This window comes from Podarcis pityusensis (genome assembly GCF_964106645.2).
Source record: "Podarcis pityusensis genome assembly, chromosome: 10".
Classification (NCBI taxonomy): Eukaryota; Metazoa; Chordata; class Lepidosauria; order Squamata; family Lacertidae; genus Podarcis; species Podarcis pityusensis.
Genome location: NC_138035.1, coordinates 48,090,806 through 48,105,213, shown reverse-complemented (window position 1 = coordinate 48,105,213; position 14,408 = coordinate 48,090,806). Strand labels below are relative to the sequence as shown.

Genomic DNA, 14,408 nt, shown 5'->3' with positions numbered 1-14,408 from the left:
GTCTTCTCTTCTCATGAGGTGGCCAAAGTATTGGAGCCTCAGCTTCACGATCTGTCCTTCCAGTGAGCACTCAGGGCTAATTTCCTTAAGAATGGATGCGTTTGATCTTCTTGCAGTCCATGGGACTCTCAAGAGTCTCCTCCAGCACCATAATTCAAAAGCATCAATTAATAGGTTAATAGGCTATTAATAGGCTGACCAATAAGAAAGCACAGGGGCGGAGCCTACCTGATTTTGAGGCTCAGCCCAGAGGTTTTGACAGTTAGTTCGGTTGGTTCTTTTGGGGGGGGGGGGGGAGATAGAGGAATCAGAGTGAGTTAGAGACTGAGCCAAGACTGAGAGGGAATAGAGTGGCAGCGTTTCGAATATATTTTAAAACTTGTTTGTGTTTGAAATAAACTTCAATCTTCATTGTTAACTCTACCTGATTGAGACACAGTACTTCACTGGGGAGCCCTGGGTTTCCCCCCAAAAAATCAGTGGCAGGGGAAGAATAAAGTAGTGGTGTACAGGTCAATAGTCCGTGAAACGAATGCCAAACTACTCAAGCAAGCCACCTCTGGATCAAACCTGTGGATTTCTCAAACACATCCAACTGTACGGACTAAAAACTGCCCATTTTAAAAAGGGCATCAGATCCTCAAGATTTTGCACCTGCTTTGCAAATTCCAGTAGGTGTGAATGCAAGAAAACCTAAAATGTAAAACTAGCATTTTTACCAAGGGGTTTCCAAGTATTAACTTATTTTTTATATTCATCTGGTGAAACCAGGATCTTTTTTTTTTTTTTTACATAGTTCAGTTAATATTCTGGTTTTCATGCTTAATTGTCAATCAATATGAATGTTTTAAACAACTTTTAATTTTATCTCGCTAATTCATGCTTCTGCCCTCAATTATTTTTCAACCCCAATTATTTTTAAACAACAGGGTCTCTCTAAGGCCTCTGAAGCAGTATCAAAGAAGAGAAAACCACAAAAGATGTAACCTATGGAGATGATCAGAACAGTAATTATCAAACAATTTAATGATTTAGTTACTGAGAACAATTTAATTATTAGCAACCAGTGGACACAAAGGAGGAAAAATTCTGCAAAGTCTGTACGTACAAAGAAAAGGCCGTTTTTTTCTCCACCATAACACATGATCAATATGACTTGCAAATGCAATCTCAGAATCTGATTAGCCTCCATAATTCTTCCTAAATTAATGTTAACACATTTAATCAGAACTCACTTCATTCCCTATATTTCCAAAGTTCAGGGGTGACTGTGAATTTAACAGCAGGTTTGGGGGAACCTGAAGGTTTTCAGAAATAAAAATTTAAAAATGAAATAAAAAACCACCCTATTGGAAAGACACCCAAAAACAGTCTTATGAGGAATGAGAATCCTCAGTGGCTACAGAATGCCAACTGACTGTTAGGGCCAGAGGAGGGAGAAAGAACAAATCAGATGGCACAGAATGGAGTGTCCTAGAAAGGAGAATGGTTGACTGATGGGAACATGGCAACATTTTGTCATAGCTTCCATGTGTAAAATAAAATTTCTAGCTTCTCACATAAATACATTCCAAGACAAAACAGGGGCAGAGAGAGAGCAAGAGGGAACAGGCTTGCAAATTTACTCCAAACCATGGTTTATGGAGGAACCGTGGTTTGCAATGGTACACAATGTAACATGGTTAACATAGGAAGGGGGGGAAGTGGTCTATAAAGTAGAAATGAGGCACAGGAACAGTAGTTCACAAAACTAGTTTTGGAGTACAAAACATGATTTGATGAAGTCAGCATTACATTCACACTGGGGAAGATGATGCAATGGATCAGATACTGGCTATAAACTCTGGTTATATTCTGTCATCAACTTAGGGCTCTTCTGGTGAAGTCTACTGTAGGCCCAGCAAAGAAAAACAGGTCTAGGTTAACTGAGCCAGGCCACAGATTCTTGGGTGCACCACTGCAATAGTTGCCACATGGATCATGACGGTCGCCTAACCCTAAACCAGTGTTCTGTGCCCTCTTTTAGACTGCAACTTGGAAGCTCTCACTGGTGACACTTAAGGCACAAACTGTGTGCCCACAATTACTCATATTAGGACCATTATGCAGGTTTCTAGTGGAGGTTCCTTTTGCCAGTAAAAGCCCAATAATACCATTAAGAAGACTGGCATTTATTTATCTTTAGCAGACAAACTTATTAAATGTGCTGACGTCGGCATGTCAATTCCCCCTCCCCGCCCCGGCTGTACCCAAAACCACAGAGAAGGATCCTACCATTAGACTACTAAGCAGAAGAGACACCTACCATTTCCCTGAAAGCTGTCTCAATAGCCCCCATAATGAGGCACTCGTGAGAGATCTTCTTCTCCGTAAAGAAGCGAGTCGGAGGAGTGCCGGGTGATCCCGGGGCGCCAACACTCCCCCGTAAGGAGGCTGCTCTGGTTAGAGTTCGGGTGTTAGCAGCCATGCTTTCTGGCTCCTCCCCCAGGCAGGTCGGGGGAGGGACGGCCGAGTTCTTCAGGATGTCCACAATCTCCTGCAACTGCTCTGCAATATGATGCTGAAGCAGCTTTGATGCTACAACAGCTGCCCCAGATCCAGCGTGCCCATCAAATAACGACCAGTAGTGGAAAGATACGCCGTCCGATTCCTGCATAAGTATTATTAAAACAAAACAACAACATAAAAGAATGGGGTTTTAAGAGTGGCTCCAGTCATGAACAAATGCATTTCCCAATGTCAATTCCCAATTCGAAGGATGGCTGTCACCCCTGAGACAGGACACCCAGCAATACTAACCAGTTTTACTGTGGTTCTGCCATTGGAAAACCTGTAAATCTGCTACCAGGTAGTTTTTAAAAAATAATTAAGTGACACATTTGTGTTATTTTATTTATAAAAGTATTTTATAGGTAAGCTAAAGGTAAAGGACCCCTGGCCGGTTAAGTCCAGTCAAAGGCGACTATGGGATTGCAGCGCTCAACTCACTTTCAGACCGAGGGAGCCAGCGTTTGTTAACTGACAGCTTTCCGGGTCATGTGGCAAGCATGACTAAACCGTTACTGGCGCAACGGAACACCGTGACGGAAGGCAGAGCGCACGGAAATGCCGTTTTACCTTCCCGCCACAGTGGTATCTATTTATCTACTTGCACTGGTGTGCTTTTGAACTGCTAGGCTGGCAGGAGCTGGGACAGAGCGACAGGAGCTCACCCCGTTGTGCGGATTCAAACCGCCAACCTTCTGATCGGCAAGTCCAAGAGACTCAGTGGTTTAGACCACAGCGCCACCCGCATCCCTGCTAACTGGCAGGTCTACTCAGAACTAAACCCCAATGAGGTCAACCAGACTCACTACCAGTGCATGCAGGGTCAACAAGACTCACACCCTGAATGCAGGGTTTGATTTTCTGAGCGTAATTCAATATATATGGATAAACACTCACTGCGTGCATCTGACCAAGTATCCCCTGGCCTGTGAGAATTCATTGCACAATTTTATTTTACATTTACAATTAGATTCATACGCTGCATTTCCACCCAAGGCCCTCAAAGCAGGTTATGACCAAAAATAAAAACACAAGCCTCATTTTATGAAACAAGATTGGAGTAACCCAAGACAAAAAAGATCAATCAGATATTTGATAACTATGCATAAACATTAAATTATTAGCAGCAACAAAAAAAAACAGTAAAATCCAAAATTTGAAGTTTGGCTGAACGAAGAGAATAAACAATACAGGGGGGGGGTGTGTGTCATAATTAAGAAAAAAGCATGTCACAGTACTTAAAATTGCTTTAAGGAGTAAACCAGTACATTTCCAAGCTACTAGATTTTTTCCCAAAAAAAATCTTTGTGAGGCTGTCTGCTAGTTGATGTCACGCTGGGAGACTTCTCCTAAGTGCTTGCAACCCTCAGGTTTTATCCATTTGCTTTAATAAGTTTTGAGAGATGCAACAATATCTCAGCAAGAAACGCAGAGTGAAATGTCTCACTTCTGTGCTACTACACATTAATGTTGCACACAAGGAAGGCCAGCTACATATTCTTTTAAAAAGGCAGCCCAGTGAAATGGGCTAGCTTCTGAAACAAGACTGCCCTCTAGCAGCAAGCGTTTCGCAGCAATCATATTTTAAAGCTAATCTCTTCTGAAACACTGAAGCTCAATAAACTCAGGCTATGTATTTCAAAGCATGTTATCATCTATACATATATTAAATTCTTAACCTGTTTTAAAATGAGGCACCCAGAGAACTGGGAAATGAACCATGCAACAGCAAAGGTACAGATAACATTTGTAAGGTAGTTACCTAAGTTAGACTACTGAATCTTATTTGAGGACAAGACATTCCTTCAAAAAATCCACAATGCATAGAAACAGGTGTGTGAGCAAGATTTTCTGGGTTTAAAGCAGAAGAGGGCACAAATTTGCATAAGATTTATATTCTAGGCAAAATTGTGTTCTCATTAGCGAGTGAGGTAAAGGAACTAAAAAGAAATGAGGCTATACAAAAGTACTAAGATGTCTGACAGTGAGGTCAGCAAATTAAAACTTTTCCGTAACTGTATTTCTATACTAGAAATGACTTAACCTGTTGAATCTTTGCCTGTCAAAGAACTTTCAGGCACAAGAGCCCTGCTCTGCACCAGTGCTACCCCTAAACCATGCAAAGCCAGTTGTTGTTTTTTACTGCATTTTCCTTTAAAAAAAAAGAGCCAAGAGACTAGAGTATAGCAACACCAGACTACACTTCAGGGTTGTCGTACACTCCTCTCTCAGTCCTCCGACCCTCAATCCACCTGCCACTGTATAACAAAATTGGGCTATTTTGGAGGGGTGATATAGCCCATGCTCTCTCTCCGCTGCAATGTCCCCCTGATATATGGATATACTAAAATGCGCTGGACGTGCGTGGTAATTCTTTTTATGTTTGCATACTCAAAAGAGGGGCAAATCACATTTCTGAATGAAATTAAATCAGTTAGGAAGAGCACACAAACTCCTGTGTTTGCAGCTAACTTGTGGTTTTGGGTGGGCACAACTAAACCAAAATCTTGAATTCCTTGGTTGTTTTTTCTGGGCAACAGCCACTTCTTTACCAAAGAAAAACAAAGATCAGCTTCAAAATGAATCAGCAAGTCCTTGTTGTTTAGAGAAGGGACTTCCTGGTTAAGGCCATTTTTTTCATCTTTCCTGGCACACCTGCGATTCTAGAATTTCTCTACAGCACTCAGCAATCACAGCTGTGACTTTACTCTCATTTTCTAAAAGCACTGAAAGGCTGGACAGGGTTCATTTCACACATTTTGCTTTAATTCTACAAGGGCTAGAGACTTTCATTTCTCAAAAGTTTTTTTTGGGGGGGGGGGGGAACAAGCTCAGAGTCTCCTCCCTCTTGTTGGCCCCAGGTCAACTGGCATCTTTTGTGGAAAGGGAGAAGATGTCTGTCTCTAGCTGCACCTGTTATTTGATGAACCTCAAGTCATGCATCAGCAACAGAAGCTGCAGAGCTGTAACCAACTTGCTCACCCTGAAGGGTAGATGCTCTGAAACCAATGGACTTAAATGAGCATGTCCATTAAACTAAATGGGTCTAACTTAGTTGGATACCATACGTAATTTTGAATGTCACTGCTCCATACATGCTACATGGAGGTGAATAGCAGCTTCTGCTCCCAGCTAATGAGCCTTACAACCTGGGCATCCTAAGCAGAGCTTCACCCTCTGCAAAGAAAACAGCAGCCACCATGACCAGCTGTAATCACCTAACCCTTATTTATCATACTAAGTTTCAAAACATAGCTCTGGAGCAGCTGTAAGTACAGGACAAGATTGCCAGGTTGGCACATAAGAAGAGTTCTGCCAAAGGCTTATCTGAGCCCCACATCCCATTCTCACAGGGGTGAACCAGAGGCTGATGTGGACTTCAGAGATAGAAATGAGTGCAATGGCAAGTCCCGCCGATAGTCTTCTCCTCCCTGGATTTGTCTGATCCTCTTTTAAAGCCAAGTTGGTGGCCATCGTGAGCTGAAGCAATTGGAAGCATTTCAGGAGCTGAACCCAGAGCTTATAAGTCAATCCACATTTTCAACACAATTGTTCGTAGGGGTGCAAAACAAGCTGAGCGATCAAAGACAGCACCAGAAGCTGGAAAGAATGGGAACTATTGCCCATTCTATCCAATGCTGCCATGCTTACACACATGTGTTTTAGTGAGAGAACATTACAGCGTAGACTACTTGCACAAGGATTCTGCAAGTGAAGCAACCATCTCACTGTGGACACATTAAAGAAGGAAGCGGCAACTTACTGAATTCTCTTTCAGCTGCAGTCCTTCCCCATTTGGCAACGAAGACCTCCGTTTAGTAGAGGAGTTCTTGTTTGGTGTGGAATTAGTTCCTCCTGCTTTCTTCTTGACTGAAAGTACTTCACAACTGGCCTGGTCTTCATTGTGTGTACTTTTACCCGCATTGATCACCCTAATAAATAAACAAAATATAAATAAGCAGCGTAAGAAGCTATTTTTAAAAAAACAACATGTGTTTGTGTTTATTTGACGAATTTGTACACCACCCTTCTATAATATACACACAGAGAAAGAATACAAACAAAATTTTAAAAATACAACATTCAGATTCAATTCACTTGGAATAAGCCAGATGTCTACTCTGGCCTGAGCAAGGGCTGCTGGGAATAAAGCCAGAAAATGCAGTCTACAATTCTGTAATCCTCCACAATCATTTCTTGACTTGGAGGGAATCACACTGTTGGGGCACTTCTGAAGGAACAGGAAGCTCAGAGCACAAAATCCATGTCGGATAAAATTAATGGTTCATCTACCACAGAAGTCTGCCCATCAACAACGGCCGCACATCTGTTTCATGGATGCTCAAATGAGGACACAATGGTGGAACCCATTCCCTGCTTTTAATCCTGAACATATGGTAGATAAGGACTGTTTATCTCGGAAAACTGAGGCTGCATTTTGGCTACCATGGCCAGCAGAACCCAAAATTCCTATTCATGTATTCATCTAATCTACTTATTTACAGGGATTTCTGCCATACACCCATCAACTGTGATGAGAACAGCTACTGGCAGCTACAACTGCAGTACAAGATTATTTCTTATCCATCCCCTTCCTGTGTCCAATGTGACTCAATATGGAAAAGGCTTGTTCCCAACATTTTGCCCACATTGTGACATGCAATGGCATCACAAAATACAATAGGACAAGGCTTGCCAGGGAACTCCAAGGTGGCATGGTGAAGCCTTTCAAACTCAGGAACTTCCTGGGCTCATTGTTTGTGACATTTTGGTTGGTCCCAATAAAGACGTTGCCTGCTGCAGCTTTTATAAAGTTTTCTAGGGATGGGTCCTCGATTGTGTTATCCAAGTATATATGGCCAGAGGGAAAATCTAAATCATTCATGCTGTCGTAAGTAATATTTTGGACACCATGGCAGTTATTTCAATCTATATCTCCTGAGGTGCCTGAAAAGTAAATAGTCACGCTGTTTCTGAAAGCCATGATGATGTTACTTTGAGATCTCAGGACGGCTAAATTATTTTACAATAATGTAACATGCAAAACGGGCCTTGTGGCACCAACATTTCCAGACGTTCTATGAATGAGATAGGTTTTTCTTGACTATGTTGAAAAATCAGCCTTCCCCCAACCTTCAACTACAACTCCCAACAGCCCCAGACACAATAGTCAGGGATGCTGGGAGTTGTCTTCTGAAACGTCTTGTGGGCGCCAAGTTGTTAAAGGCTTCTTTATGTTTGTTACAAACAAACAAAATATTTAAGTGTGGGACGGCACACGCAGCAAAGATGCAAGTAAACAAATGAGAGGAACCATTAACTTTTTCATTAATTTTCTCTTTTACGTTTTCCAAATAAGGCCTTTCAGATGGGACATGTATGAAAGGCAGCTTCCTGCTGCCCCTTTACTCCAGGCAGACATGTTAAGACATTCTTCAATCTGCCCTATTACCTTATTCTCCTCCCTCTCTAAAACTGTCCCTCATATTTACAGAAAAATCGAATGTAGGTCTCCTTGGAGACAGTTTCTATTCTGAATCAATTTTATTAAACATTTTCAAGATACAATACCATAAAGGAACCAAGCAAAGCTATTATCTAAAGAGAGAAAAATAATAAAAAGGAAAAGAGAGAGGAAGAGAAAAAAGAAACACACCCACACAAACACAAAATGTTATATTCTATCAACCTTATATCTTAATCTACAATACACAATCAGAGACCCACGTCTTCCCGGCTCCCCAGGACTTATCATACTTATATTATTTAATATTAATTTTAAAAAACTATATAGGTGAAAGTTTCTATTGACTTCCATGATACTTACTCCCAAAGTAGTTCATATATAACCGCAACCTAAATATCACAATAATATAACATCCCACTGAAGGCAAACATCTTTACCCGGGCCTGGAACATTTGTGCCGTGTGCTTTCAGGACCCTCATCCTATTTCTGTGACTGTAATTTGTTTTAGCTGTTTTGAATACTGAATGTTAAATTGCTATAACTCACCCTGGGACCTGCTGGTGGAGGGGGATTAATAATAATTAATAATAATAATAATAATAGCAATGTGGCAATCTGCAGACTTGGGGTCTCCCAGGGTTCAAGGAAAACAAGATAAATGGCTTATATAAAATTATTTCAAGCTTTTAAAATTCTCCTTCACGTTTAATATGTGTGGAAAGTTTAAACTCTGAGAGTTTGGCAGCGGTGGCGCTAATCCATTTTGATACAGCTGTCAACTTAAATTAGCACACAGCTATTCACGTGACTGGAACCAGTTCACATATGCCCACAGAGGATTTGTTCCTTTCTCAGTACTCACTCCCTGCAACATATATATAGCACGAAATAATGTCATCCGTTTATCAGAAAACTACTGCGGCAAAATCAGACTTCATGTGAAGTTCTCGCCTACATAATCGTTTGCTTGGAACCTGATTCTAATGGTGAGAAGTTGTGGTGAGAAGTTTTAGAAAGGAAATCTATTTTTTGCTTTTGCAATTAAGATTGGCCAGCTTTTGTCTTATTACAAGACAGACATGTGCTCTCAGCAGCGGGATTCTTCTTACGTGCATTACACTCAATAAGGGAAAAGAATATATTAGTAATAATATCAATTAATTAATTAATTAATTAATTAAATCTTTATACAGTGGTACCTCTGGTTACGTACCTAATTCGTTCCAGAGGTCCGTTCTTAATCTGAAACTGTTCTTAACCTGGAGCACCACTTTAGCTAATGGGCCCTTCCGCTGCGGCCACACCGCCACCGCGCGATTTCTGTTCTCATCCTGAAGCAAAGTTCTTAACCCGAGGTACTATTTCTAGGTTACTGGAGTCTGTATCCTGAAGCGTATGTAACCTGAAGTGTATGTAACCCGAGGTATCACTGTACTGCCCTATACCCATAAGTCTCAGGATGGTTCACAACAGAAAATTACAGTATACAAAGCACAAAATTAATAATAATAATAATATCAATAAATCAAAACACGAAAGACATAATAAAAAATAAAGACAGTAAAACATGGCTTTTCACTCAGCAAGATAACTCCTCCTAAGCACATTGTGAGTCATCCTCTAGAAAACTCCCATATGTCTTTTCACTGTGATTCTTGCACTTCTTGCACGTGTAGAGGATGCTATCAAAATCATCCCAAATGAAGTGAACTTCAGAGACTCAGTGAAGTTTCTCTCAAAAGGAAAGGCAAACTTTACAAGGCCCCAAATACTTATCTGGCTCAGGTAAAAATCTGAGCCAGAGAAGAACTGCCAGTTTTACTTTCCTTTCATGACAAAAATATCCAGAATAAATCCAACAAGAGGTCACTAAACTGAAGAAGAGTTAATTCTTTGCAAACTATCTATTATATACACCACCAGTTCCTATTAAAGCACTGCTGGCATTTATGTGCACGCAGGCAAACACCCAGGTACCGCAAGAGCTCCCTACTGGAGAATTGAGACTAAGCATATTTTGTTAAGGTCACTGTGGTTCAATAACTTTTCCCTTTCCTCCAGTCAGATATACATCTTTATATGCCTACAAGCATGAGATGAACTACACTTACTAATAATGATATCATACAGTTTGGCAAATTAGGTTTCGCTATGCTTATTACATCAATTTATAGATGCTAGACAGTGGCTATTACAATTTAGCCACTAATCTCCCCACAAGTTCTAGCATGAGGATGATAAAATATTTAGATGGAATCTGCTCGGAAGGCAAATGTTAGCTTCCAATTAACATTTTCAAACCACCACAACATGATAATTATATCCCTGAGATATTTATGCTTCATGGATCTGTAGCATACATCGTGCCCTAGTTATATTGTCAGAAGACTGATTTAGAGGCAAATTAAAAACAAAACAAAACCAAGTGCATTAAGAGCGGCTAACAAATCCATAAACTTTTTCAACGGGCTTTCCCAATCACAATACAGTGCATTATAGCTATGCCAAGATGTGATGGCACAGCCATAATGAACTGTATGTAACAGAAAGAAACAGCGCAAATTTCCTTGCTTCGCTGGTTGTTGCAATCCTGTACCATGTGGCTACAAGAGGCAGTGGCTCTGTCACAGTGACAACATCCACATTGTGGCACATAAGCCAGTCAGCCCCATCTATATAAATAGTAAGAAAACGGTCAGCACCCAGAATAAATCAGAAAAGGGGGAAGGAGGAAAATCTCAAGATGCTGGATATGGTTTTATTTATAAGCAAGCCGAATGTGTCAATTTACGCAAGCTAAAATGTGTTGGGCTTGTTTATAAATAAAACCAAATCCACATCTTGAGATTTCCCCCCTTCCTTTTTCTCTCTCCTTCCATTTGGAACAAAAGCAATCCATGCATCCTGCAACATGAGCAACGCGTAATTTGCGTAAACCACCATCTTGTGGACCTCCTTATCCTGAAAGGAACAGGACATGGAAGCCAAGACTAATCTAATCTTCTTGGCCACTCCTTACAAAGTAAGAATGGTCACTTTTGTTATGACAACCAGCCCTCAGGATGCCTTGGGACACTAGCAAATGTCCAATGATGCCATCCTTGGGAGCCAATCTTGAACAAGATCATTATGCCCTAGGATAACCTATGATATCAAAGCAAAACCACATGATGCAGTGCTGTCTGGATTGGCAGCCCTGGGCTCACTCTTGACCATATCAGCCCATAGGATCAAACCTGAAGCAATCAGATGATGTTCTTTTTCAACCATGTTCCAATGAATCACATACTGTTAATCTGGAGCGTATCTGTAAATGTTAGCAAAGTTTTTCCTTGCCCTTAAATTGGGAAAGGCTACTGCTGACAGCGGGTGGCGCTGTGGTCTAAACCACAGAGCCTAGGACTTGCCGATCAGAAGGTCAGCGGTTCGAATCCCTGCGGCGGGGTGAGCTCCTGTTGCTCAGTCCCTGCTCCTGCCAACCTAGCAGTTCAAAAGCACTTCAAAGTGCAAGTAGATAAATAGGGACCGCTCCAATGGGAAGGTAAACAGTGTTTCCGTACACTACTCTGGTTCACCAGAAGCAGCTTAGTCATGCTGGCCACATGACCCGGAAGCTGTCTGCGGACAAACACCGGCTCCCTCGGCCAAGTAAAGTGAGATTGGTGCCGCAACCCCAGAGTCGTCCGCGACTGGACTTAAAAGTCAGGGGTCCTTTACTGCACCCTAGGTCTCCCTTCTTTTCTTCTCTTCTCTCGCCACCTCCACCTCCCACTGAGATAACCATCGAGACACCAGGTACATATTTGGCATGTACTACCTGATTACAATCATATGAGGAGCAAGAGCAGGTTTGCACTTCCTGCGTCTGCCCCATCTGTTATATACAGATTGCCCCAGTCTGCACTACGGCTGGGCGATAAATCAATATATAATCCAAAACCAGTTTGAAGTCCATAATGTGATATCAGTTTCTTAATTTTTGAACTGGCAATATATTGTGAATCAGAGTGTGTGTGTGTGTGCACTATGCAAAAATCACAACGTGGGAGAAACCGTTAAGCCAGTCAATGTTTCTCTCGATTCCTGCAGCCCGTTAACTCTGCCAGCTCAGCTCTCTCTGGCCTCATGCAAGGAGCAGCAAATCACAAGAGCAGATGTCAGCAAAAATCACGATGCAGGAAAAACCATGAAGCCAGCCCATGCCTCTACATAGCTCCATCCTTATTTCAGACATTGTGATTTATCAGCATACTACAATGTTTTGTTGGTGATGTATCACAATGCTGAAAACAGGATATCTCCCAGCCTGAGTCTGCACACCTCCTAGGTGTACTGGAGAGGCTGACATCAGTTTGTAGGATCAAAACACAATTTGGAACCCCAATATAAGGCTTTAGAATTACAATAGGGGGCAGTGGAACATGGGCGTGCCATTTAGGAGCCAATTCCCATGTTACGCTTAGCAGTGCAATGGAACGTCTCTGTTGTGGATGGATCCTACACCACTAAAGCAAGCACATCACCCATGAGATGGGCGTAGCTTCTTCCCATTCCACAGCACCCTGATCTCAGTTACCTAAACCCTTTTAACAAGTAAAGCTTCCACGTTGTTCTGGTAAGATAAACATTTGTCCAAAGTCATTTATACTTACAGTTTTTCTTGAATGACGTGTTGCTAACCGGCAACCCAAATCAACATATTACAGCACTGTGCATTCTGATTATTCCCTTGTACTTCATTCAGTTGGTTAACTGGTTAATTTTCCAAATGAACAGCAGCAATAACTTAAGCTTCTAATTTCAAAATAGAATAGTGTTGTACACAAACATTTTTTCTCTCAGGGGAGGGCTAGCAGCTCCACAATTTGTTTTCCTGTTTTAGTTTTGCTAAAAGCTCACAAAGTATATTGCAAGCAAAATCAGCAACTGTAATGGATATTTGTTTTGCAATGTTTTAAAGGAGAACTGGTCCTGAAGTGCTTTTCTGAAAGCTTTTACAGAACATGCACACTTTGATTCAAGATGACAGAACTGAAGGCCTGATTTGATAACCATAACAGATTGCTTCACATTTTTTAGAAACTGCTACGTCAATTTTAACTCGGCATGCTTGGGTGTGTTTCACAATTTGCTATCGAAGTCAAAAAATGTGTATTTTTGTAAGGTGAAAAGCACCTCTAGAAAACAGGGTAGCTGCCCAGTTGAGAGATAGCAAATTAGCTGGGCTTCCAAGAGCACATTGTTATACGTTCACCTTACTTCATTTATCAGGTTCATATCCCATTATTTTTTACCTTAGTTTTTCTTAACTGTGTCTTGTTGCATCTATATGTGACAGTGATCTTCAAAATTTTCACCCTGATCTAGCAATCAGCATATGGCCGTAGTAAAAGGCTTTGTTGATATAGCACAGATGTTCCAGTGTTAGTTTCTAGGAGCTAAATGGCACCTTAAACCTAGGTTATGGGCGCAACAATGAAATGTCTAGGCATGCTTTTTCATAAGAATACAAAGTTGAAAATGAATGAACTGCAGCTTCATTTTTCATATGGTCTAGTCCTTCTCCTGCCTGGCCCCCTTATATTCTTAAGAGGGTTTCTTCAGAGAGTAGCTGGAAGTGGGGAGGCAGAAAAAGGCCCTCCTTTCCTTCCACTCTGCAGTTTTAATCTGAAATCTTAGGCACTGCACCCAGAGCTCAGAAACTGCTCATACTAATGAAATTCCCTGTCGCAAAATGGGAGTGTTTTTTTTAAATAGCATTTATTAATTTTCCAACCGTTTAAACACAACAAAACAGAAAAACAAAAAAGCAAAAAAAACCATAAGACTAACAAAACAAAACACAAACCATTTAAAACAGAAAACAATTTCAATATCTTAACTTTCGTTCCCTTATTTCCACGACCTCCTCACACCTCCCTTTTCGTATTCCACTTCTGTTAATTGTTTCAGCAATTCCTTTCCATCTTCCTCTGTTTTCTATCCTATAATTATCTTAACATATTCTAACCTTATTTTTCCCTTTAATACTCTATTAATCTATTTATACTTAATTCCTTATAGCATTTCTACTAAAGCCATATAACTTCATTCCAACATTTTTCTAACATTCATTATTTTTACAGTATTTCTATACATAGTCTTAAACTTTTTCCAGTCTTCTTCCACCGACTCTTCTCCCTGGTCTCAGATTTCTGCCAGTCGTTTCCGCCAATTCCATATAGTCCATCAACTTCATCTGCCATTCTTCCCGAATAGTTAAATCTTGTGTCTTCCAGTACTTCACAATGAGTATTCTTGCTGCTATTGTTGCATACGTGAAAAAAGTTCTATCCTTCTTTAACACCAATTGGCCGACCATGCCCAGGAGAAAGGCCTCTGGTTTCTTCAAGA

General features: G+C 41.0%; 1 protein-coding gene across 2 annotated transcripts in view; it reads right to left on the bottom strand.

The window, feature by feature from the left end:
* Positions 1 to 14,408, bottom strand: part of PPM1H (protein phosphatase, Mg2+/Mn2+ dependent 1H) — an 82,135-nt gene that overhangs the window by 39,717 nt on the left and 28,010 nt on the right. Inside the window, exons 1-3 of one of the 2 annotated variants that reach the window (XM_081022357.1) lie at positions 7,051 to 7,166; positions 6,311 to 6,479; positions 2,306 to 2,650 (exon numbers count right to left, since the gene is read on the bottom strand). In XM_081022357.1, coding sequence (XP_080878483.1) covers positions 2,306 to 2,650; positions 6,311 to 6,479; positions 7,051 to 7,073 — 537 coding nt within the window. In that variant the 5' untranslated portion in view covers positions 7,074 to 7,166. Of the gene's footprint in view, positions 1 to 2,305; positions 2,651 to 6,310; positions 6,480 to 7,050; positions 7,167 to 14,408 lie in introns of those variants that run through there. The other variant, XM_081022356.1, reaches the window with a different exon arrangement.